General features: G+C 42.9%; 1 protein-coding gene across 1 annotated transcript in view; it reads left to right on the top strand.

Annotated features, from left to right (window-relative positions):
- THSD4 (thrombospondin type 1 domain containing 4) overlaps positions 1–26,700 on the top strand; it is a 116,475-nt gene that overhangs the window by 59,935 nt on the left and 29,840 nt on the right. Inside the window, exons 2-3 of the mRNA XM_090268309.1 lie at positions 21,874–22,049; positions 24,435–24,531. Coding sequence (XP_090124435.1) covers positions 21,874–22,049; positions 24,435–24,531 — 273 coding nt within the window. The remainder of the gene's footprint in view (positions 1–21,873; positions 22,050–24,434; positions 24,532–26,700) is intronic.

Raw genomic sequence — 26,700 nt, 5'->3', positions numbered from 1 at the left:
ATTGGGTTGGCAAAAAAGCATGTTATGTTTTTTCCATCAATGGCTCTAGTAGTGCTTGGTTGTCTTTAACTTCATTCAAAACAATTTGGTTAGATTGTATTGTAACAGCTGTCATAACAGCATGCATTTACAAAAATTTATCAAAATAGTGAATTTTTGTGCAGCCATTTTAACATTAAAAATAGAAGAAAACATGCAACGTTTTTGACATATTACACTTTATTTTCTTAAGAAATGCAAAAACACAACTGAAACACCCCCCCCCAAAAGAAAAACTTTTTTTTTCAGTGTATGGAGAGGATGCTGTGACTGCTCAAACGTGTCTAAAGTGGTTTCTTGGTACTATTGACATTTTTGCCAAATAATTCCTTGCTGTGGGGCTGCCTTATGCATTGGAAGATGTTTAACAGGACCCCTGGCCTCTACCGACTAGAAGCCAATAGCAGGAGAGAGCCGACATATTCAAAATACACAAATCAATAAAGTTACTGGTGAAAATGAAAAATGTGCTTTTATTTTATGGAAAAAAATGTAACAGACTTTTTGGCCAACCCAATAGTTCAGTCTTAGAGGAGTATCACATACAAAAATCATTGCTCAATAGTCAAAATAATTAAACAGGAATTTCTTTCTGTGAGTTTACGCTCAAAGGATATTAAAACTGATATGCAATTATTGCTCAGAGTTCTCATACTCAAAAAACTCCAAGGCTTGGGTTCATTTGTATCTCTACAGTGAAACCCTTATGTTAAATTAGCATCTGAATGCACTCTATGTTTTTTAGATTAACTGCTTCTCTGCCATTAGCAGTTCACTAGTTAAACTTGAATTGCTGTCCTAATTTTGGAACCTAGGGGTTCCAACAACACCGTTGAATTGGATGTTTGGAATTCCCTTCACAATCTTGCATTTTTTTCATTGGATTCAAGTTTATACTTCAAGGTTCCTATCTTTAGTCACAATTTTTTTTAAATCCTCACCCAAGGATATGTCTATTGATTTTAGAGAGAGAGGAAAGGAGAGAGAGGAAGAGACAGAGAGGGAGAGAAACATCGATATGAGACAGAAACATCTATCACTTGCCTCCTGTACACTCCTGGAGTACTCACATGTGTACAGGAAAACGCTCCAACCAACTGAGGCACCCAGCCAGGGCTATTCACCAATTTTTGTAATTAAGAAAAGTCGCCCAAGTCCCCAGCTTTGAGGGTCCTTTGAGTTATACAGTGCCTAGAACAGGAATGAAACTGAATACAATTACATGTTTATATATGTAGTAAAATTTAAAACACCAGCAGTCCCATGATGCTGAGAATTCTGCTTATTCCCCAATGTCATTCCAGTTTAGCTGCAGGTTTTGTGCTGTGGAATTGGAGTTAGGCTCTGGGCTTTTTTTCTCTATTTATGATAGGACTATTTAATACTAAAACTCCAGATTCAAATGCTGATACTTTATTTTGTTGCAATCTAATCTGTACACAACAACACTCTACAACCACCAAACATTTACAGCCTGAAACACAACATGAATTAGATAATAAGTGTCTTCATTGGTTCCCTAGGGCTGCCATAACAAAATGCCACAAACTAGGTGGGTTAAAACAGGGGAATTTCATTTTCTTATAGATCCAGAGACCTGAATTCTGAAATTGAGGTCTCAGTAGGGTTGGTTGGTTTCTTCTTGGGGGTTCAGAGGGAGATCTGTTTTGTGCCTCTCTCCTAGCTCCTAGTGCTTGCTGGCAGTTGGCCTCCTTGCCCGGTGGCCAATTATTCCAATCTCTGCCTCATCACATGGCATTCTCCCGCTGTGGCTCTATGTCTGAGTGTCCAAATTGCCTTTTGTTGTTGTCGTTGTTGTTGTTCTTGTCTAAGGATATCAAACATATTGGATTTAAGGCTTATTGTAATCCAGTATGATCTCATCTTAACTTTATTACATCCTCAAAGGTCCTATTTCTAAATAAGGTTACATTCACAAGCTCTGGGCAGATAGATACAAGTTTGGAGGAACACAGTTCAACCCAGTACAGTATCTGTGGCTGTGCAAAGTCAAGCATGAACAATGCAGAGTGGTCTGTTATTACACTCTTCCTTTGACTCATAGAGCACCTTCCTGTTTCATGGGGGAGGGGGTCGCCTCTTGCTGTCTATGTAGGATGCTTCTTTATTGATGTGTTCTGATCTCCCACACAGAATCCTCCAATGTAAGATCCTAATATACAAAGGGGGACTCAAAAACATCAGATTTTATTTATTAAAAAATTCTGTATTTATTTTTACATGTTTAAACTTCGGTCACCTTCAAAGTACTCTCCATTTGATGCAATACACCTATCAAGATTTTTTTCACTGCTCAAAACAGGTTTTGAACTCTGACTTTGATGCCTGTTAGTGCTTCTGCCCTTTTTTGTTTCACCTCTTCCACATCTACAAAACGTTTCCATTTGAGGACTTCTTTCATCTGGGGAAACAAAAAGAGAATGTCAAGATGGAGGCCTAGACAGACACTCTGCGTCTCCTCCACAACTAAGAAGGAATACAACTACCTCAAAATAAGAGACAACTAGAAGTTCCAGAAAAACTGAGCACCATGGAAGTCCAACAAACAAAGATATAAAGAAGAACTATCATCCAGACAGGTAGGAGGAGTGGAGCGGGGCGGAGAAGTGTGGTGGCAGCACCAGCAGCAGCAGTGGCAGGCTGGTGGAAAGCGCAATCATACATTTTAAAAAGTCAAGAGGGACACCTGGGGAGTGCTCCCAGCATAAGACCAGACCAGACCGCAGAGCTCATGGTCCCAGCACCAGAAAAAATAAAGCCTCATAGCTTCTGACTGTGTAAACCAGTGGGGGCTGGGGCAGAGGAAGAAACTGCCAGTCTCTCAGCAGAGTCTGCTTGTTGAAAGGACCCCCAAGGTCCCAGAACGTCCACAGAGCCACCCACTCTGGGAACAACAACCACAGTTAGATAGGCACCAGTCCCATATGGAAGTTGTTGAAGTGCCTGAAAAAGGGGCAAGTGCTGAGCAAGGGGCATTGTTCCCTCTCAGACTCCTCCCCCACATATAGCACCACAATGTAGTGAAACAGGGCACCGAATACTGACAAATACCTAAGGCCACACCCGTTACAACATAACAGGTGCAACAGCTCCGCCTGAGACACAGGGGCAAACAAACACTGAAGCCTGTCAAGATGAGTAGACAGAGAATTATGGCCCAAAAGAGAGAACGGATCAAGGTTCCAGTGGGAGAAATAAGCGACAAGGAGATAGCCAACCTAACAGATCAGGAGATAGACAACCTAAGAGGTGCAGAATTCAAAACGCTGGTGATAAAGATGCTCACAGGCTTGACAGATATGCTTGAGTATGGCAAATGCATAAGAGAAGAAGTGAAGGCTATGCTAAGTGAAATGAAGGAAAATCCACAAACAACCAATGCTGAAGGGAAGGAAACCAATGTTCAAATCAATGATTTGGAGCATAAGGAAGAAAAAATCAGTCAACTAGTCCAGAATGAGGAAGCAAGAATTGAAAAAAATGGGGAAAACTTCCCAAATTTGGCAAAGGAGATGGACATACAGGTCTGGGAAGCACAGAGGGTCCAAGGTAAGCTGGACCCAGAGGGGACACACCAAGATGCATCATGATTGAGATGCCAAAGGTGAAAGATAAAGACAGAGTCTTGGGGGCAGCTAGGGAGAGGCATAAAGTTGCCTATAGGGGGCTGCCTATAGAACTATCAGCTGATTTCTCAGAGGATACTTTGTAGGCAGGAAGGGGCTGGCACGCAATATTCAGTGTGATGAAAGGCAGCTTGCAACCAGGATTACTCTATCCAGCAAAGCTATTATTTGGAATGGAAGGGCAGATGAAGTGCTTCCCAGACAAGGTGAAGCTAAAGGAGTTTATCATCACCAAGCCATTATTCTATGAAATGTCAAAGGGACTTACTTAAGAAAAAGAAGATCAAAACTATGAACACCAAAATGACAACAAACTCACAACTATCAACAACTTAATCTAAAAAGAAAAAGAAAATCCAACTAAGCAAACCAGAATAGGAACAGAATCATAGGTATGGGGACCATTTGGAGGGTTATCAGCTGGGAGGGGGGAGGAGTAGAAATGGGGATATGGTACAGGGATTAAGAAGCATAATTGGTTGATACAAAATAGACAGGGGAAGTTAAGAATAATATAGGAAAGGGTTAAGTCAAATAACTTATAGACATGACCCCTGTACATGAACTAAAAAGGGTGGGATTGCTGGAGGGAAGGCGGGTGCTGGGCAGAGGAGAGCAAAGGGAAAAAAATTGGTACTACTGTAACAACATAATCAATAAAATAAACTTTAAAAAATGTCACTCAGGACAAGATTAGATGAATAGTGAGGGTGGGGCATGGGGGTCATGCTGTTTTTGGTCAAAAATTGCTAAGCCCTCAGTGCAGTGTGGGCCAGTGCACTCATAAATCACCCATCATAAAATGGGCAAACACATTGAGTCTTCAAAAAAAATTCACTGAAACCTAACTCAGCCTCTCACAAGAACGCCAGCTGGTACACTGATACATGTGGCTTTCTAGAACACTCGCTGACCAAGGGGAAGCCTTTACTACAAGGGGTCTTCCCTCCAGAAGATAATTCTGGGTTTTGGGGGGTTCCTGCACATATAACTCCATGAAATCAGCACAGATATTCCTTAGTGAAAACTTTTGGGACAGCACTGGCCAGAGGACCAGGAGGCAGGAAAAGTTGAATTCTAATCCACCTCTGACATATTATTTTTTAGACACTCCCAGTTTTCCTTGCCTGTGCCAGGAGGAGTATGCATCCTTGTAAACATGTTGCCATGTTTTACCTACATATGTGAACCCTGATCAAAAACTTCTCCTCTTGTTATTGGTAGGGTTGCTATTTTTTAAAATGGGCCTTTGTGGCTTTGGTGTTCTGTCAACAAATACCCACTGAGTCTCTTCTAAATACCAGCTTTTGCTGACGCTATGGACTATAGAAAGAAGTTTGAGAAACCAGTCTCCACAGCATCAGGGAGTTGGCTCAGTAAACCGAGTGGGTGTAGGCCATGGAATACTAGGCAGCAGTTAGAAAGCAATGATCTAAATGGACTTTACAGCAGCAAAGGTGGACCTTCAAAGTAGAGAGTTGTTGTAAAAACAGTACTCTGTGAATTACACATCCACATATATATTATGTTTGGGTAGATGCTTTCTGGGATGCGCAGGAGGCAGTGGCGGTGAGAATTCAGTGTGAAGGAAAAAATTAATAAGACAGGAGAGGTGTGCCACGAAGATCCATGAGCTGAAGAGTCTTAATTCAACTTTCTGCTCCTAAGGTTAAAAAAAGTCTTGAGGAGCTTAGAATCAGCATTTACGTTAGTAAAACCATTGAGACAGCTATTGACTAAGCCTCGGAGAACAGGGCATAGTCACTGAGATTAGGGCTAAGAGGTTAGAAGCAGGAGGAAGAAGCACGGAAACAGGACCCTTGGGATGGTCGGGGACGCCAGCTGTATCCAGCAACGTCTGCCGAGGTCTTTTTGTCAGACGCTGTGTGAGACAGGGCTCCGGCCCTATGAAAAATCACAGTAGTATTTTTTTTCATATCAGAGACACAAATTACTGACATTTTCTATACTTGATTGACTGTGGACAAGGGGCTGTGTGAGATTGAAGGGAAGGTCAAGTCAACAAGACCTTGACTGTGAATGAGGTGGTGTGGGGGAGGGGAAAGACAGGAGGAAAGGTGTATTTCAGAGCATCAGTCTAGGGGAGCACGCAGGGAGATCCCGGCTGCTCTGCTGTGGCCCATGTGCAAGGCAGAGAACCTGGACGGGGGAGCAGCTGGCAGCAGAGGAAAGCAAGGAGACAGACGCAGCAGCAGATGAGAACAGATGTGCCTGATGAGGGATTGGCTAGGGGAGAAGAAAGATGGGAAAGAGCCAAAGATGATCTCCAAAACTTGAGTCTGAGTAAAGGGAGAATAATATTTTTTTTAGGGGGAGGTTAGGAAGCAGGGTGACTTAGGGTGAGGAAGAAGGCCTATCTCTGGATGAACTGAGCTATAATGTGCTCCACTGGAGCACTTACACTTCTGGAATTCCTTCTCAAGGGCAGACATGGTTCTTCCCTGCTTTCGGCGAGTGGTAGGCACTCAGGGACTGTGGTGCAATGAACCTCTGGCCTTCCTGTCCCGCTCCAGGGTGACCTCTACAAATCGGATCTCCACCCCAAGCAGAAAGAAACCTTTTCACAGCTCCCAGGGCCCACAATCCAGCCCACAGTCTGCCCACGATCTCCCCTCCCAGCCTTTCCAACAGGGGCTCTCACTCCACACCCCCACTCCACTCCGGCCCCAGCACCCCCTGACACCTCTTCTCCAGCACACCAGACTGTCCCGCACTCCTCCAAGCTCAGGGCTCCTCCTGCCTCTGCCGTGGTCCATGCTCTTCCCTGTCCGCATCCTCCGCCCAGTGACTGCTCCTCACCCTGCACACTCCTGCTCAGATGCCACCTTCTTTCTGAGACCCTCAGCCCTCCCATGGGAATTTGCCAGGCTCCCTGTTCCCATTGGATGAGCATGCGTCTGAGCTCCCAAAGCTACGGGCCGTCTCACCTTTGCAGCCACACACACCCCCTCCAATACTTTTTTGCCCAGTTTATTTTCCTACTTATACCATGTATGGAATCTATTACATACAACATTATTTGGGGCTTAAAAACAAACAAAACAAAAACTTTCTTTATGGTTAGTAAGTATTCAAAAGAAATTTGAAGTCAAAATAAATGAAATGTTAATATCTTGAATGAGAATTAGCCATACTTAGTTGTAATTTAGCAATGAAATAAGAACAAAGACTTGGCATTTCTCTTTATTCAAACCCCTCACAACCTAGGATCATGGTGTGCCAAAGAGAAAGCCAACCTTCTTTCTCTGATGCTCTGATTTTCGATCTAAATGTGTTACATCATATTTTAGAAAATCACATGGGTTCTATTTTTTTCAAAATCCCAAATGCCAAAGCAAATCTGAACTGAAAAAGTACTGTGTGATATGTGTGTATATTTGTTTGACAGAAATAATAATTGGGACACTTTATCAAACCAAGCCTGGATCTACCTAGAAAGAAATGGTTGTTTTGTTTTGTTTTTTAGCAGAATTTTTCTGCATCACTGTGTGTGTTTACCATTGGGTCAAGCGAAATGGAGGACATTTTTGTGATTGGAATATCCAGATAAACAGGACTTTAAGTAGAATTTCCAAGACTCTCTTATCTGAATGCCAAGGTTAAAATAATATAAATCAGAATAATACGGCTCATAATTTTCTTCTACTCAACAGCATTTACTGAGTGCCAAGCAAGAGCCAAGTAGTGGGCAAAAATGCATCTGTCACAGTATCTGTCTTTAAAGCCCTCACCTTCTAGCAAGGGAGGTAGGTATATAAATACATGAGATAAAACAGGGACATAAACTTAATAACAGAAACCATCCATAGCGGATATTTGTACAGATGCAACTTCATTCTATTGGCATCGAAGCTGGACCCCAAGCCTTCTTCATATTTAGATTCTCAAACGTATTCTGAGCCACTTTTAGCCTTAGGCAGTTTTGTGGAGCGAAACAGTGACAGCGTGTTTGTGTGATCCATGCACGTGGCCTTCCTTTAGCATGTGCACGCCTAGCAGGAGGAGTTCGGAGCGCTTTAAGGAATACTGGGATTTTGTCTGCATTTCTTGTTTGATTAAACATATTGTCTTCCCTTCATCAAATTACATATTTCCAGCAATCATCTCTGAAGACTTAACTCGAAACTTTTGAAAAACAGATGTGGAGCAACAACAGAGTGGGGACTCAGGATGCAGCGGTCAGAGGCAGCAGCTTCCGCCAGCGTGGGAAATTTTATTGTCTGGTCGAGCTCTGGCTGTAACTAGTACCACATGGGAAGTTTTTAAATCACTCAATACCCAAGCTGCAGCCCAACCAGTTAAATCCCAGCCTCTGGGAGTGGGAACCCAGGCAGAAGGATTTGAGGGAAAAGGAGTCAACTTGGGTGTTTTAACCCTGACTTAGGATGGTTTGACTTAATGATTTTTTTTACTTTTTGATGGTGCAAAAAGTGATATGTAATCACCAAATAATAAAACAATAAAAGCCCAAAAAAAGTGATATGTAGAAGCTGTTCTTCAAATTTTGAATTTTGAATTTTGATCTTTTCCTGAGCTAGCAATATGAGGTCCAATTATTCTCTCGTGATGCTGGCCAGTGACAGGAGCCGCAGCTCCTAGTCAGCCAGGCAGTCACTAGGAGAAGCAGCCAGTGCCCTACAGTGCCCTGTGTTGCCAGCGTTTCTGTTCTGGTTCAATGCTTCGAACCTTCTCCAGGCCCAGAGTGCTTTCAGCTGCGTGCATGAATGCTGAGGACCCATACAGCCACTCTGTTTTCACTTTCAGTACAGTAGTCAATAAATTGCATGAGATAGTCAACACTTTATTATAAAACAGACTATGTGTTGGATGATTTTGCCCAGCTGTCGGGTGATGTAAGTGTTCTGAGCCATCTAAGGTAGGCTGGGCTGTGGTGTTCGGTAGGTTAGGTGGATTAAGTGCATTTTCAACTTACGACATGTTCAACTTACAGTTTGTCAGAATGCAACCGCGTTGTAAGGTGAGGAGCATCTATGATTTGAAATTCATAAAATGTCACAAACATAAAAATAGTACAAATAACTCCTGTATTCCCTTTATCCAGAGCCCCCTAGATGTTTTCCTCTGAACCGTTTGAGGGTGTTATATATATCGTGGCCCCTTACCTCAGTTTCACTATTTCCTAGAGTAGGGATGTTCTCTTGTGTAACCACAGTACAGCTAACACCTTCACACATTTAAATTCATACAATACTTAAAAGTATTTAATTTACCACATATTTCATTTTTGTCAATTGATCTAATAATGTCCTTTGTGGCATTTTTCTACCTCCGGTTAAGGATCCAACCCAGTTCCGGGTCAGAAACTGCATTTAGTTGACATTCCTCTTTCTCCTCGCTTAATCTGTTCTGCAGACTTGCTTTATCTTTCATGATGTCGACATTTTTAAAGAATACAGTCCCCCTATTTTCAAACACTAGAACGTTCCTTGCTGTCTGATGAAATGATGCACTTTCAGCCAGAGCACCACACAGCGCGGTGCCTCCTCCCCACGATACCTGGCAGGACGTCCGCTGTTCACCTTTTCTTTCTGGCCACCTGCTAAAGTGCTGCCCAATTTCTCCACTGGATAATTATTCTTTCTTTTTATCCCTTGTAACTAAAAAAGAGTTTGAGGGAATTATAAGACTAACAGAATATCTCAATCCACATAAAAATGTCCCCCAACGTTTAACATCTGTTGATGATTCTTGCCTGATCCAATCTTTACCACGACAATTGCAAAATGATTTTCAAACTCCAGCACTCCCTCAAGATCCCTCATTAGAAAGAGCTCTCCTTTCTCCCTCATCTATTTATTATATTTATACTAATAATCTACTTACTGATGTGGACTCAAATTTTCCTCTAAAAAGTTTATAATTTATTACCATACTTATTAGTGTGCTCAAAGTATTCCAGATGTGGCTAGTAGGAGCCCCCTGAGGGTGACTTCTATGCCCCTGTGACTTGTCCCCAGTGTTTCTGTGAACATTTCCATGCATATTATATATGTATCTATGTTGCCCCACCCATGAAACTAGTCATTTTTCCAGGAAATGGTGCCTTTTAATGGGAACTGGTATTAGAGACTATGATTAAGGTGCTAGGTATGCTTTTGCTAGTGGATTGTTTTTACTTCTTATCCCTCTTAGCAGACAGTGCTAGGAAATGCATGCATGTATTGTATATATACATATGCAATGCACACATAAAATATGCACACTCATAGACATATATACATGTCCATATAAACATGCATGTGTGTATATATATATATCGTCGTCGGCAGCCGTCCGTCTCGAGAGACGATGGTGTAGCTTCTTAAGAGTCTATCTGCACCGCCGAGAATGGTTGTGCAGTCCGACTCGGGAGTGACACGGTATCTGTCTCCTCCCGTGTTGAATCGACATCTTGCGATGACGCTGGAGTGTCCTCTCCAGTGAAGCTGAAGCTACAGAGCCTGGGCAGGGTGATATGGAGGGTCTGCTGTTGCCCATGCAGCAGACCCCCCCTCTCTTCGCAGCTGAAGGGTCCAAGGGAAAGACGGAGTCAATACAGCTTGGCTTCAGGTGCGCCGCAGGAGTTGCCGGTGTTGACTACAACGTCAAACCGCCTTAGGGACTCCGGCTCCGGATTTTCTGTCGGGGTTTACTCCCTTAGCCTTTCCCCTGAAGAGGTATACCACAAGGCAGCAGAGGTTTTTTGGAGTCAGAGTTTTCCTTCTCTGATGTGCCCTGACTGGAAGATCGAACCAGCGACACTTAGCTCGCAGGCCGACGCTCAATCCACTGAGCCAAACCAGCCAGGGGCCATATATATATACATAATTTTAAAATCATGCATTCACACTACCTCAAATTCAAATCCATCACCATGAGGTTCTATATCACCTTCCCCCATTCCCAAGCTGTATGTCTCCTTTTCCACAGTGAGGCCGCTGGCTCCCAACATCAACTCCAGAGTACAATGACTTTGGGAAAATGTTTGGCACGCCTAGTACAACTAGACATGCATATACTTATAACCTAGCACTCTGCTTCTGGGCAAACCCCCAACAAAAATCAGGACTTCTGTCCACCAAAAACATACTAGAATGTTTATAGTAACTTTACCTATAAGTGTCAAAAACTGGAAGCAAACCAAAAGTCGATCAATAACAGAAAAAGTAAATAAATGGTGAGATAGTCATATGGTATGATACTAAATTGCTATGAAAAAGAATGAACTGAAAAATTCAACAATGTGAACATATCTCATGGACATAAAGTTAACTAAAATATGTCCAACACAAAAGAATATGTATGGTATTATTCCATTTATATGAAATTCAGAAATAGGCTAAACTATGGTGCTAGACAGCAGAGTAGTGGTAACTAATCCTTGAGGCTTTGTGGGGACAGGGGTAATGACTTTGAGGGGGCTGGAAGAAGCCTTCTGGGGGCTAGAATGGTCTATATCTTCATTCAGGTAGTAGTAACACAGGTGTAATATAAATATAAAAACAACTATAAACTTATAATTTAAATATTTCTCTATATATGTTATATCCTTTTTTAAAACTTTTTAATATAACTACAAATCAGGCTGCCAATGCAATTAACTCAACTGAAATGACCCAATCAGATGAATCGCCCATGTGTTCAGGAAAAGACAACTACACCAGAACTTAATCATCTGCGTGGAAGCCACTGCTTTTCTGTTGTACAACACAGCCAGTGCCAGTGAAAATGAGGAAACTCTGCATCCTGGGATATAACAACATAGTGTGCAGGCTTAGTGTCTGGAGGTAGTTTTATGTTGAACTGAACTGGACTCTCTTTTATACCCCTGACCCTGACCCCCCTGTCAAGGATTACTCACAATCCAGATCCTAATGGCTTATGACTTGTGTAGAAAGTCACACAATTATAGGTGTCCTCTCAGATGGATTGCTGATAACTCAAAAAATCTGCCTCTGAGAATCCCAAATGCTTACAGACAGAGAGGGCAGGCATGTGGTGAAGGCCTCCCTCCTCTGTGTCTGCCCTGTTACCCAGGCAGAGCCAGACAAGGAGAGGTGAAACCTTTCCTCCCTGGATTGAGAAGCCTTCTCTTTTGATCAGGGCTCAAAAATAAGAGATGAGAAAGACTGTTCTATAGTTGTTCTCCAACTTTAAATGCACCATAGACACCTGGGGGGCTTCATGCTGGACCCCACCCCAGACTTTCTGACTCAGCCAGTGTGAACCTACATATCTAGTCAGCTTCCAGGGATGCTGATGCTGCTGGTCCAGAAACCACACTGGTGTAAGGGAAAGAATATGGAGTCAGAGCATCAAAGTTCAAGTGTTGAACTCTACATAATAGTCTATGAGCTTGGGCAAGCAACTTAAATCTCTCTGAGCCTATTTCCTCCTCTGTATAAGAAAGGTAATATGTGTCCTGCTTGCTTTGTAGGATTGGCATTCATAAAATGAGTTCATTTGTGGGTTTTTTATTGAAGTATAATGATTTATAATATTATATTAGTTTCACATATACAACAGAATGATCTGATATTTATATATATTGCAAAGTGATCACCACATTGCTATTATTGTCACCATACAAAGTTATTATAGTATTATTGACCATATTCTCTATTCATTTGTGTTTTGAAAGCCATAAATCATTAAACCAGAGTTTCTTCACTTATTTGTACCATGGACTCCCTTGGCAGTCAGTGGATACCTTCTCAGAATATTCTTTTTAAATCCACAAAATATGATACAAAAGAGTACAAAGAAAACCAATTATATTGAAATATAATTATCAACAAATTTTTAGAAAACAAATTTGCAATATAGTAACGTGTGCTTCTTTAACATTAAAATAGGAGACCTCTTGAAGGATCTAATAATTACAGTAATTATATATATAGTGATGAGTTGTTAAACAACTTAATGTATGAATATCAAGGTCTTTCTGGAAAAATTCCAGCCATTGGTAATATAACGATAATGGTATGTGCAACCTCGATGTTACCTGGCAGTCAAGGAGAGTGGACTGGAATGCACATGCGTGAACACTGATGACTTCACTGTACTACTCAGTGGAGGCAGTAGACACCATTAAGTAAGCATTTGTACTGTGTGGCCATTGAATTCAAAATGTCTGAGCAGTAAAAGCAATGAGTCTGCATCAAATTCTGCATTAAGCTTAAAGATTCCTCCACAGAAACTAATTGAATGATTCAGAAGGCTGCAGCTATGGAAAACTGGTGGTTGGCAGCTTCATCATGACAATGCACCTGTTCACGCATCACATTTCATGCAGAGTTTTTTACCGAAACAGCAAATCAAGCAGGTGACCCAGTGCCCCTATAGCCCAGATTTGGGGCCCTGCGACTTCTGGGTTTTCCCAAAACTAAAATCACCTTCGAAAGGGAAGAGATTTCAGACCGTCAATGAGATTCAGAAAAATACAACAAGGCAGCTGATGGATATTAGGAGAACTGTGTGAGGTCCCAAGGTGCTACTCTGAAGGGGACTGAGGTGTCACTGTCCTGTGTACAATATTTCTTGGATGGTATATCTTCTTCAATGAATGTCTGTATTTCATGATATTACATGGCTGGATATATTCTGGACAAATGTTGTATATGTGATTTCTGTTGGTGACAAAGTCACAGTACTGTTAGAACTATTATGGTTGCCTACATTTATAATAGAAGGAGTGCTAAAATAAAGATGTAATTGATAGACCCTTCCAAGGTGGTGGTATAAAATGAATAGTTATGTCCCATTTCCAGATTAGCTAGTATATTCTGAGATTCACTTGGGTTTGTGCCCACATGTGGGCTTTTGTGGAAGCCCATAGGCCACATGGGAAATGGCAGGGCTGCAGACCTCCAGCTCGCATTGTGGTGGTGGCCAGTGATGTTGGACTCTTTTGCCTTTGAATTTGTTGTGCTACTTCCCAAATAACTACTAATAACTACTGAAAGATTAAGAAGATTGGGATTTTGGTACTAGGAGAAACTTAACCTTCATTTTCCAAAGGAAGAAACAGACATCTAGATCATAGTGATCTGTTTGCTCAAAGGAAACCACCTTCCTTATTTGACTGTGAAAGCCCCTGGTTGGGTCATCAATAGTAGGCATTGCGATTATGGGACAAAGTGTATGAGAAACAGGGCTTGGATAAATAAACAAGTCCTGTAGGACTCTTGGAGAAGGGCATTGCTGGTGCAGATGGTTTAAGCCAAATATACGTGCCAAGCATTGTTATCTAAAACTGGGATAAACCCAAATGTCAAACAAAGGTGGTTTCCTCACACTGACGCAGCTGTGAGGTTGACTTTCAAACAGGCTTTGCCAAAGCTTGACTTCAGTGACACACCACTAGCAAGAGTCATGAGTCGCTTGCACTTTTTTGTGGGTAGTGCTAACACCACTCATAGCACTGACTGCCAGTGGGCCCATGAGCTGCAGCCACACCTGTTTGCAATATGCCCAGCCAGGTCAGGGCTGGCTTGGGAGCTGTTTCAGAAGCTAACCCGTGAGCATATTGAACCAGAACCCTGTTTGCTAAAAATCTAGTACAGCTTTTTCATGCTGCACTGTTATACGCATAAAGATTCATCTAAACTATTCTAGAGGGTGTGTGGTAAAAAGATTCAGGATCCCCATGTTTGATTACCAAGGAGGCCCTTGCAGCTCTCTCCTATGCAGTATTTTCAATGGTTCTTTTTTTTTAAGTATGTTTTATTGATTATGTTATTACAATAGTACCAATTTTCTTCCCTTTGCGCCCCTCTGCTCCGCCTCCAGCAATCCCACCATCCTTAGCTTATGTCCATGGGTCGTGCATATAAATTCTTTGACTTCACCATTTCCTATATTATTCTTAACTTCTCCCTGTCTATTTTGTACCAACAGATTTTGCATCATTTCCCTCTTTCTCCCCTTTCCCCATCCCAGCTGATAACCCTCCAAATGATCCCCATACCTATGATTCTGTTCCTATTCTGGTTTGCTTAGTTGGATTTTGTTTTTATTTTTTTCATTCTGTTGTTGATAGTTACGACTTTGTTGTCACTTTAATGTTCATAATTTAGATCTTCTTTTTCTTAAGTAAGTCCCTTTGGCATTTCATATAATAATAGCTTAGTGATAGTGAACTCCTTTAGCTTTACCTTGTCTGGGAAGCACTTTATCTGCCCTTCCATTCTAAGTGATAGCTTTGCTGGATAGGGTAATCTTGGTTGTAAGTCCTTGCTTTTCATCACATTGAATGCTTCTTGCCAGCCCCTCCTTGTCTGAAAAGTTTCGTTTGAGAAATCAGCTGATAGTCTTATAGGCACCCCTTTGTGGGTAACTCTCTGCTTTTCTCTTGCTGTTTTTAAGATTCTCTCTTTATCTTGAACCTTTGGCATTTTATTATGTTGTGTCGTGGTGTGGTCCTCTTTGGGTTTAGCTTGTTTGGGACTCTCTGTGCTTCCTGGACTTGTATGTCTATTTCCTTAACCAAATTTGGGAAGTTTTCCTTCATTATTTTTTCACATAAGCTTTCGATTTCTTGCTCTACCTCTTCTCCTTCTGGCACCCCTATGGTTTTGATGTTGGCATGTTTAAAGTTGTCCCAGAGGTTCCTAAGCCTCTCCTCATTTTTTGAATTCTTATCTCTTCATTCAGTAGTGGTTAACTGTTTATTTCTTCCTTACGTTTCAAATCATTGATTTGATCCCCGGTTTACTTCCCTTCACTATTGGTTTTGTGTGGATTTTCCTTAATTTCATTTAGCATAGCCTTCACTTTTTCCCTTATGTGTTTGCCATACTTAAGCATATCTGTCAAGCCTGTGAGCATCTGTGTCACCAGTGTTTTGAACTCTACATCTGTTAGGTTGGCTATCTCCTCATTTGTTAGGTTGGCTAGGTCCTCATCACTTAGTTCTCCCACTGGAACCTTGATTTGTTCCCCATTTTGGGCCATACTTCTCTGTCTCCTCATCTTGACAGGCTCGTGTGTTTTTTTTGCCTCTGTGTCTTAGGCAGAGCTGTCGCTCCTGTTACATTGTAAGGGGCGGAGCCTTAGGTATTTGTCAGTACGGGGTGACTCATTTCACCACGTTGTGGTGCTGTATGTAGGAGAGGGGTCTTTGTGGGAAAAATGCTGCTTGCTCAGCACTCGCCCCTTTTCCAGGCACTTCTCCCACTTTTGTATGGGACTGGTGCCTCTCTAGCTGTTGCCCAGGCCGTCATTCCCAGAGTGGGTGGGTCTGCGGATGTTCTAGGACCGTGAGGGCCCTTTAAACAAGCAAACCCTGCTGAGACATCGGCAGTTTCTTCCTCCACCCCAAACCCCACTGGTTTGCAAAGTCAAAAGCAATGAGGCTTTATTTTCCTTGGCACTGAGACCATGAGCTGTGCGGTCTGGTCTGGTGCTGGTGCTGGTGCTGGTGCTGGGAATGCTCCCCAGGTGTCCCTCACTACTTTTTAAAACATGTGACTGCACTTTCTGCTGGCCTGCTGCTGCCACCGCTCCTGCCTCCACCACACCGCAGCCTCTCCACCCTGGCTCCACCCCTCCTACCTATCTAGATGAGTATTTCTTCTTTATATCTTTGTTTGTTGGACTTCCATGCGGCTCTATTTTCTGGAACTCTTGGTTGTCTCTAGTTTTGAGGTAGTTGTATTCCTTCTTAGTTGTGGAAGGAGACTCAACGTGTCTGTCTAGGCCTCCATCTTGGCTGTAAGTCCTTAAATGGTTTTTTTGGACTTTTTGGTTCCCAGATAATAACCTCTCCTACAATATTGCCATTGAGAGCAATAAAATATTAGCCAGAACTTACCTCAATTCTGAGCTTTTGATACTCTAAATGAGATTTAATGAGAATTTTTTTAAAAGGGGTAAAAACATAGATCCCTCAAGACTATGTCTGTTGGTACTGTGTCCTTTATAGTAATTAAAATGTTTAAGCCTTATAAAAAGGAATATAGGCATATGATTAAGCTAAATTTGAATGGCAGTAAAAAGATATAAAATTGAAATGACTCCTTTCTCATCTCTCATCCCAACCTAAACCCTAGTTTTTGTCCCCAAAATGTTTATGCTTGTGCATGCATGTTTTATGCATATGCTTTTATTTAAAAGTATGCACAAATGAGATCACACCAAACACACTGTTTGCATTTTTGTTTTCTTTAAAAATTATCATGAAGTTTTTGCCATGCCCAGGCACAGCCCTGTCTCATTGTTTTTCGGGCCACACTGTATGGACATCCTCTATGATAATTTCCTTAAGCAATCCACTACTGGTGGATGTTTAGGTTATTTTTAGTCTTTTTCTACATTTTAAGAAAAAACAACCTGCAGAGCCCTGTCTGGTGTGGCTCTGTTGGTTGGAGCACTGTCCCATACACCAAAAGGTCATGGGTTCAATCCCTAATCAGGGAACATGCCTAGGTTTCGGGTTCAGTCACCAGTCAGGGTGCTTACAAGAGGCAACCAATCAATGTTTCTCTCTCACATTGATCTTTCTCTCCCATTCTCTCTCCCTCCCTGCCCCTCTCTCTAAAATTAATAAGCATGCCCTGGTTGGTGTAGCTCAGTGGGTTGAGCACTGACCTGTGAACCAAATGGTCACCAGTTTGATTCCCAGTCAGGGCACATGCCTGGCTGCAGGCCAGGTCCCGGTTGGAGGCATGTGAGAGGCAACCACACGTTGATGTTTCTCTCCCTCTCTTTCTCCTTCCCTCCCCCTCTCTCTATAAATAAATAAATAAAATCCTTTTTTAGAAAGTTTTTTTTTAAATAAGCATGTCCTCAGGTGAGGATTAAAAAGAAAACCTGCAAAGAATATCTTTGTTACAAACACTTATGTACATTTAAAGAAAGCTATAACTCAAATTGTTTCCTAGAAGTACAATTCCTGGGTCAAGTGTATGAGCACTTAAGTTTTAACAATATTATCACTGCCCACCAATAATGTAATGGGTGCTTGCTTATTTACACACCTATCAATTCTGGCAGCATTAAATCTTTTAAAACATTTGCCAGTCTGGTGGACCAAGCATATCCCATTGTGGCTTTGATTTACATTTCTTAAATTATTGGGTTGGCCAAAAAGTCCATATCATGTTTTCCATAAATAAGAGACACATTTTTCATTTTCACCAATAACTTAATTGATTTGGATATTTTGAGTATGTCAGCTATCTCCTGCATGATATAACATTGATTGTTCTCAATTAATGTCTTGATTTAATTACTATCAACTTCAACTGGTCTACCTGATTGTGGAGAATAGTCCACCAAGAAATCTCCAGCAAACACTTCTGACACGTTCAATCACTCACAGCACCTTGTCCATACACTGCACAGATCTTTTTTCTGTGTTTCAGTTGTGTTTTTACCTTTCTTGAAATAATAAAGCATAATGTGCCAAAAATGTGTATTTTCTTCCATCTTCAATATTAAAATGGCTACACAAAAATTCACCAATTTTGATAAGTTTTTTCATGCATGCTGGTATGACAGCTGTCACAACACAATCTAATAAAATTGTTTCAAATGAAGGTAAAGACAACTAATTGCTACTAGAGCCATCTTAGAGAAAAAAAACAAACAAACTTTTTGGCCAAGCCAGTATAAGTAAGGTAGAGCATCTTTTCATTTGCTTATGGAAAATTTATACTTGGTTTTCTGTGAATTGCCTCATTACCATTCTCTGCCATCTATCTTTTGAGCTGCTGCCTTTTTCTACCACATATTTTTGTGTTGAGCAAATAGGAAGTCCCTGCCATGTGGAGAGCATGGTGCTGAGTGCTACAGCTCCAATAGTGAGGACACACCACTGTCTTTGCCCTTTGGGATCTCACCGTGTGCTGGGAGACAAACATTAATCCTATCGCACTCTGAATGAGGCTGTTTGCACACTGAGTGGAGTGCCTTAAAGGAAAAGCTCTCGCATCTCTTAGTGAGAGAAGAGAGAGGCCTAGACTGGGGGGTGGGAGAAGACTGTGCTAAGAAGCTGACAGCTAAAGAAAAAATAGGAGAGAGGCAAGTCCCATATGATTTCAGTTATATGTGGAATCTAATGAACAAAAGAAATTAGCAAACAGAATAGAAGCAGACTCATAGATACATAGAACAGACTGACACCTGTCAGAGGGGAGGGGGTAGGGGAGCTGCGTGAAAAAAGTGAAAGGATTAAAAAAAAAATCATAGACACAGACAATAGCATGGTGATTATCAGAGGGAAAAGGGGAGTTGGTGATGTAAAAGAGAGTAAAGGGGGGATAAATGGTGATGGAAGGAGACTTGGCTTGGGGTGGTGAACACACAATACAATATACAGATGGCGTATTATAGAATTATACCCCTGAAACCTATATAATTTTATTAACCAATGTTACTTCAGTAAATTCAATTTAAAAAAAAAAAAAAAAGGAAGGAAAGAAAAGAACAAATAAGACTGGGGGCTAGGGGAAGCGTTCCTGGAAGAAGGCACAGCATTGTGGAGGGCATGGGATGTATCTGATGTGCTGAAAGAAGGCCAGAGAGCAGAGCACAGATAGGACAGTGGCACAAGGGGAGGTGGAGCACATCACCTAGGCCCTGGACCCATTAATAATTAGGGGTTTCCCTAGGTAAATAGAATGCCATCAAAGGATTTTAAGCTGTAATTGGTGATCAAATCTACATTCTGAAAAGATCACTCTGGCTGAAAAGAAGGGAAACAGAAAGACCAAGTAGAAAGCCCACTGTTCTTGAGTTAGTGCAGGTAAGCTCTGAGGGTAATGTAGCCCTTGGTTATGGCAGTGGTCATGAAGAGAAGTAGATGGTTTCAAGAAACATGGAGGATGTCAAGTACAATTTGATAATGGATTGGATGTAGGTGCTAAGGAAGGGAGGTGGTGTCTGGGATGACTCTAGGTTTCTAATTAGATGGGGTGCCATTTACTGAAATAAGGAACACTGCAAGAGTCAAGGATGAGTGCAGTCTTAGAAAACACGTCTGAGTGAAGCTGTCAAGTAGGCAATTAGATACAAAAGTCTGAGACCAGAGAAGAAGTCTGGGTTGTAAATATAAATTTGGAAGTCACTGAATACAGTAATTAAAGCTATGGACATAGGTAAAATGGCCCATGAAAGGAGCACAGCACCTAGATCACATCTACTCATAATCCCTAAAGAATACTAACATTTAATAACTGAGTAGAGAAATATGAGAGAGAAGGAAGAACAGGAGTAGGTGGAGAGAGAGCGGTGCGCAGGTGGAGGGTGAGCCAAGTGTGCCACACTCCCAGGAACCAGGGGAAGAGTGTTCCAAACACGACAGTGGCCGGTAGTGCCAAGTGCTGTCAAGATGTCCAGTACGAGGAGGCCTGGAAAGTGCCCGCTGGATTCAGCAATGTGGCGGTCTTGGTGACATGATTTTGAATTGTTTCAATGGAATAATGGGGGCAGAAATCAAACAGGAAATGGTTGAGGAATAAATTGGAAATGAGGAAATGGAAACACTGTACGGGAACACTCTCAAGCAGTGGGGTTTTCGATAGAAAACAGCCCAAACCTGCCCTTCCTCAGTCTCAACTCTTGAGCCTTCTTTGCCATTCAGTAACCTGAATTGATTTTATAATTCAGATTCAATGCTCCACAGCTGTGGTCTCTCAGTAGCCATGGCAAGCAGCCAGCTGGGAGCAGAGTTTGCAGGGGAGGCTGCATGGAAATTGGAGGCTCTTCCACTCCAAGCAGCCTCCAACACATCAGGCCTGGGAAGGCCCATTGTAGAATCACTGCTGAAAACTGGGTTAAGAAACAAAGAGTCCTTCTGTTTTAGAGACACTTACTGAAATATGTGAGGGTAAATGGAGTCTGGGGTTTGCAAGGTGAAACAAGACTAGCCATAAGTTGATCATTATTGAAGCTGGGCAGTGGGTACCTGGAGGTTTATAATATTGTTCTCAATACTTTTGTTTATGGATAAATTTTCCCACAATGCATTGTAAAACATTAAATTTAGGAACGTTGTGAAGTGAAAGTTAAACAGCCAGTGATTCTCCCAGGGCCCACTATTTACATGGTACTCAAAACAGGATCACCTTTAATCCACCATTGGCTTGTGGACTTCAAGCTGTCACGTGTCTAAGAGAAGAAAGTCTGTTCTCACGCACTGTTCTTTCTTCTGTCATTAACCCTAACTCCATTTATTGCCCCTCCTCCTTTCTTTCCTCCCTTGTGAGTTTGAACTCCAAATCACAGCTCTGCCACTTACTATCTTCCTGAACTTGAAGTTCCCTCTGGTCCATGAACCAGTGTCTGAAAGACTGGGTAACACAGCTGCTTGGCAGTGCTGTGAGGATTAATTCTGACAGTGTATGTGGAAGTATCTAACATGGCTCACAGCCTCCAAGGCCCATGGAAGTCAGGGAGGTAATAGAAATGAATGAAGCGGACCTGGTAGGAGAAAATCACATGAAACCTCTCGGCCTATATTTAGCTTTGCCACTTTTGGGGCACATACAAGTAGAAAAATTATAAGAAAAATGTATTCTGTAACAAAAATAGCAATGCAGCATGCTCACAAATGGAATAAATAATTCATATTAATTAATAAATGGATAATAAACCAACAGCCTCAATGCTGGGGAGTGTTAGGGAGTGGTGGGTATCAGGGCAAACCAGAGCAGGCAGAGAGACTCCTCCACAGCTGCATTGAGGGAATGGACCCAATGTTAACATGTCTTCTTGTTTTATAAGATAAGCTAGAACTCTTCATTTTTTATGTGAAATCTCCCAATTCTTTCATTTAAGTTCAATTATATTAAAAAAAAAAAAAAAAAAAACAAGGCCAAACTAAGCCCATCTGTGGGCCAAAATCAGCTGCTAAGCTGACAATGTGCAACCTCTTACCTGGATAATGGGACATATAGTTTCACCTCACCTAACCACTCTTACTTACCCTTTGTACCGATGGCGAAGGGACTGGAGTGGGTTGAAGAGATGATGAAGCCCAAAGGGATGTGATCCAGACACCTCATCTTGTCCCAGGGTCTAGATTAGTACCTGGCACATAGTGGATCCTAATGAGAAACTTGATGAATCAATAGCCAGTAACTGGGGGTGGGGGCGGGGGATAGTTCAGTTTCTTGTGTACACCATGGGCTTACCTGAGAAACTGTCTCATTTTTCTCAACAGCCTTGCGAAGTCGTTCTGGCCGCTCTATCATCAATGGGAACTGGGCAATTGACCGGCCCGGAAAATACGAGGGTGGAGGGACCATGTTCACCTATAAGCGTCCAAACGAGATTTCGAGCACTGCGGGCGAGTCCTTCCTGGCCGAAGGTCCCACTAATGAGATCCTGGATGTCTATGTGAGTTTTAATGTTTCTGGCTGCTCTCTGGATTTTGTATCTTTTTACTTTTAAGGGCCACAGTTAGAACAAATAAGCAACAAACCATTGCCCATGCTCAGTAAGACCATCTGAGCAGAGTCTTTGGAGGTACCCGTAAAGCTCAGCCTCGTCTTCACCACTCACCCTGGATATGCCAAGCTCACAGAAACCTTAAACTCTCCCAGATGCTTAGAACCCTCAGAGTTTATTGACCCAGTAAAACCAATTTTACTTGTTGAACCAAATCAGAGTCAAAACTTATCCTTTATTTCATGAGCATTGGATCTCCTCCAGGCACTTTCCTCCTAATGCTAATTTGGCATGTTTTCTTTTTATGGCAAAAGAAAGCAAATGCCTAAAGCAAGACAAGACCACTCACAGTTCCCAGCCCTCTTCAAATTCTATTAAAGCGAATGAAGACAGAAGGACTGTAGAGAACTCCAGATGGCCCAATAAAGCTCAGAGTAACAATACAGAGGTTCACTAGACAGTCCCTGCCTCGCAGAAGACAGAACTTCCACTTATTTAATGAGAAACTGAATTATTAAGTTACACAGAGTTAAAAAGAGTCCTTATTTTTCAAAGAAACCACTAGAATCCAGTCTTCTTAAAAACATCAGGAAATAAAAGGTGACAAGAAGTAAAAGCTTGCAATTGGGTTTTTATGATAAAAAGAATGAGCTGACTCATAGATATGCATTCTCTTACCACCTCTAAGCCCAGCGTGTGACGTGTGCTGTGCCAGAGTTTTATAAAGATTCCTTCTTCAACTATGCAGTTTCATGGTTGTTCCTCTTGAGCCTAGTGGTTCATGGACTAAAAACTATAAAGAAAGCCTTATTATAGTTAATTTTGAATATTATTTTTACACTGTCCATTGGGTTGTTGGACTCTGGGTAGGTTTTGAACGGCATCAGGAATAAAAAACCCAGATTGTTAAAGGCCCAGTGTGGGTGGTCTAGGATGCGGCGGCCAACAATAATTTTATAAATGGGACAGGGTTTGTACTGGCAAAATGCTCACGCAGAAGGGGCACAGAAGAGGGAGAGAGGGTTTCCAACCTCAGACCGATGGTCGGATTGTGTGAAAGGAGAAGTGAGGGGATGAAGGGTAGACAGCGGGAACCTGAGGTCACACCACTGTGTGTCTCGGGGTTCTGTACTCCACACCATGGTTTCTGGGTGGAAGAAGCCCAGTGGTTCTCATGCCTGCCTCCCTCCGTGGGTGATTGATAAAATGCAGGCCCCGTTGCACACGCAGGGAAGAGGTAAGAGATGACAGCCGACATGGACATAATAGACATACTCAGGAACCAAACAGGACCCAGCTGTGCAGGAGTCACTCAGAGGTGCTTGTAGCTAACGGGACTTAAGAGATCCACTGTGATTCCAACTTCCTCATTCTCCAGGTGAAGAAATAAAGAACTGCAGTTCAGGACTTGCTCTAAGTTACACAGCTAGTCCACAGGAGAGCCCCTCTGTACGGCAGTAGAGACAGGAATGTGAGAACGTGGTGGCGGCGCCTGGCCTGGCTCACACCCACGCTGTCTGTTCTTGTCTGCCGCTGCCCGGGGCCCATCACCCCGCGGCCCGCCAGGGGAGCCGGAGGCCTTGGTGCTCCAGCGCCAGTTGGGTGGGGTTTATTCTGCTGGGCCATGATTACTGGTTTTGTCTTTGACCCCAAACAAGCTTCATTGCTGACTTCAGAGCCCTGTGCAACTTCCTGCTTTTGTCATCGGCTCCTGAAAGAGTGGGACCCAGGGAAAGCTGCTTCCCTTATACCTGGTTTCCTGACCCCATCTCTTTGTGGTTCTGGAGCTTCCTATGGATAAGAAGGGGTGGGACCCAGAATCAACTAGATAGAGGGATGGGGCAGGGCTTTCCTGAGCCAGCCTCACCGAACAGGTAGAAAACTTTAAAAGAACCTCAAGGATCCCAGGCTGGCTCTGCCAGAGGTCTGCCCTTCTTTGCATGACTCTATCTCGCCACCTAGTGTTTTAATGGGTTCTCTGTAATGTAAACATTTAGCTATTTGGATATTTTGAGAGCATTGAGCAAAATCTAAGCCATGGTACAGGTTGGTCTGGAGCCAACAGAAATGGTCCACTTCCATTGCTCCCATCTTCCTAATCATAAGGTATAAAATATTGACTTTAAGCCTAGTTTTCTTTTCAGCTGTTCATTCTTCAAAAGCAAATGGCAACAAGCCATTGGAAAATAGCTTCCATTTAATCTGTCACAGGCCCACTAATATGATTAACCCACGGATTTATAGATAGTGCCAGTTATAACACTGAGCCCAAAGCTGGGAGGAAAGGGATGTGCGTGCGCGCCAGTGCAGTGACATTGACTTTTGTGTTGTCAGATGATACACCAACAGCCTAACCCAGGAGTCCACTATGAGTACGTTATCATGGGGAGCAATGCCATCAGCCCACAGGTGCCACCTCACAGGAGACCAGGTAAAGTCCTTTCTGCACTGCCAAGCCCTCTGTTCGTTTCCTTTTAAAGCCCCCTCTATCTTCTTCTTGTGCAGACACGCCCCTCCCCCATCTCTAAGTCAATGCAGAGAAAACCCAGGGATGCGAACTTCAGAGTCAGGGGCCCAGGTAGCAGAAGAAGCTCCCCCATTTGTCTGAGCCTTCACTGACAAGAGCACTCCACTCACTTGATTCAGAAATGAACTAAACGTCCTGGGGCTTTCTTCCCAGTTCCTCAAGCTTAGTGGCTCAACACAACCACAGATTTACGGTTTCACAGCTCTAAAGGTCAGAAGTCCAAAATGGGTTTGCTGGGCCGAATCACAGGGTCACCGGGCCATGCTCCCATTAGAGGCTGCAGGAAAGGATCTGTTTCCTCATTTTTTTTCCAGAGGCCACTTGCCCTCTGTGGTTCACAGCCCCTTCCTCCATCTTCACTGCCAGCTGAGCGGCATCTTCACATCTTTCGCTGACTCTAACCCTCTGCTTTCATCACCACATCTCTCTGATTCCCGCCCTCCTGCCTCTTTCTTATAAGGACCCTAATCTGGGCCACCTAGACAATCCAGGATAATCTCTCCATCTCAAAATCTTCCCCTTCATCACATCTGCAAAGTCCTCTTTGCCATGTAAGGTAACATATTTCAGGTTTCAGGGATTAGGACACAGACTTCTGAGGGATGCCAGTCCCCTTTGGCATCTGTGAACACGACTTGACCTGTCAGAAAAGAATACTGAATTCACACCTAGTGATACACCTGTCCCCACAGGCTCTATTGAGGGACAGAGCGGGCAGCTTTCATTGGGTTGCTGCTGGGAATGGCTCGGCACTCAGGCTTCGCAGATATTTCTTTACTGAGTGATGATGGAACCCACCCAAATGGAGACCAATTTTCTGTCTTTCCAACAAGAAGGGCTGCAAAAATATTAATGATGATAGTTGATCACACAGACAGAGCCCTTCCTGTGTGTTGGGCACTGCTGAACCCTTCCCAGAGATTAGTGCATTGAATTTCCCCCACAGCGCTCAGAGAGAGGTGCTATCATAGCTTCATTTTAAAAGTAAGGAAGTGGAAACTTAGAGAAATTAAGTTCCTGCCCGGACCCCTCAGTGACCTCGGACTAGCCTGTGCAACTAGCCCTGTGCTTGTTATACTGCCCGGAGGCTCCCTGGCCCAATGCCTGTCCTACAAAGTGAGGTGCGAGACCCAGCCTCTCCATCCTTCCCTGGGCTGACGATCAAATAACCAGGTCACCCGACTGTCACAGGTCAGGGAAGAGCCACCTGGCCGCCTGGAAACAGCAGCCTGGTGTCAGACAGGTGGCATATACGTGTTGTCCGAACACCAAGTCAGCACACCCAGCCCAGCAGAATTTGTAAGCCATTCCCAGGAGCAGTCCACAGTCTGAGAGCCAAGTCCAGATGGCAAACTATTGAGATACTGAGGTTGATGCTGATCTGTGGGGGCAATTGAACAGACTACTTGAAACGATGGAGCCTAATGGATTACACCTGACAGGGAGCATGGGGTTCTGGGGCTGGCTGCCTGGGACAGGGGTCACTGTAAGACGCTGGTGAGGAGGGGCGCTCTGGACTGGGCTTCGTCCTCCATGTCAGCTGAGGCAGGAGGCCACAGCCTGGATCCCACTCTGCCACTTCCTTGCAGTGCTTCCTCAGGCAAGTCGGGAACTTCTCCGAACACACTCCCAGTCCACAACACAGAGAGAGGAAGAAAACTGCACTAACAGATTTTCTGGTTTGGTTTGGTCTGGTCTGGTTTGGTGTGGTTTGAGGGGGGTAGGAGGGAGGTAGTGAATAAATTAGGCATCAATCTTAGCATCCAGTACATACAAAGTACTCCGAAGATTTTTAAGTGTTTTTGGCTGATAACATCTTGTCTCATATCAGTATGCCTGGTCTCAACTCTCTTGGTTTAATTTGCATATAATATTTTAAACCACCAAGTATCGTAAGTAGCCAACTAAATAAGAAAGTACTGGTGAAGGGTCAGAGAAAGCCCTGTTCTAACTGGATTCAACAGTGACTCTAGAATTTTCCTCCTTATTTTGTATTAAACTAATATGTGCTTGGATAGATATTGCCAAATTTCTCTCCAAAATTTGTGTCTTACTTGCAGCCTCCCCCACAGG

Source organism: Furipterus horrens, unplaced genomic scaffold (genome assembly GCF_987537825.1).
Source record: "Furipterus horrens unplaced genomic scaffold, mFurHor1.1.pri manual_scaffold_3, whole genome shotgun sequence".
NCBI lineage: Eukaryota > Metazoa > Chordata > Mammalia > Chiroptera > Furipteridae > Furipterus > Furipterus horrens.
This window is presented reverse-complemented; position numbering and strand designations above follow the sequence as displayed.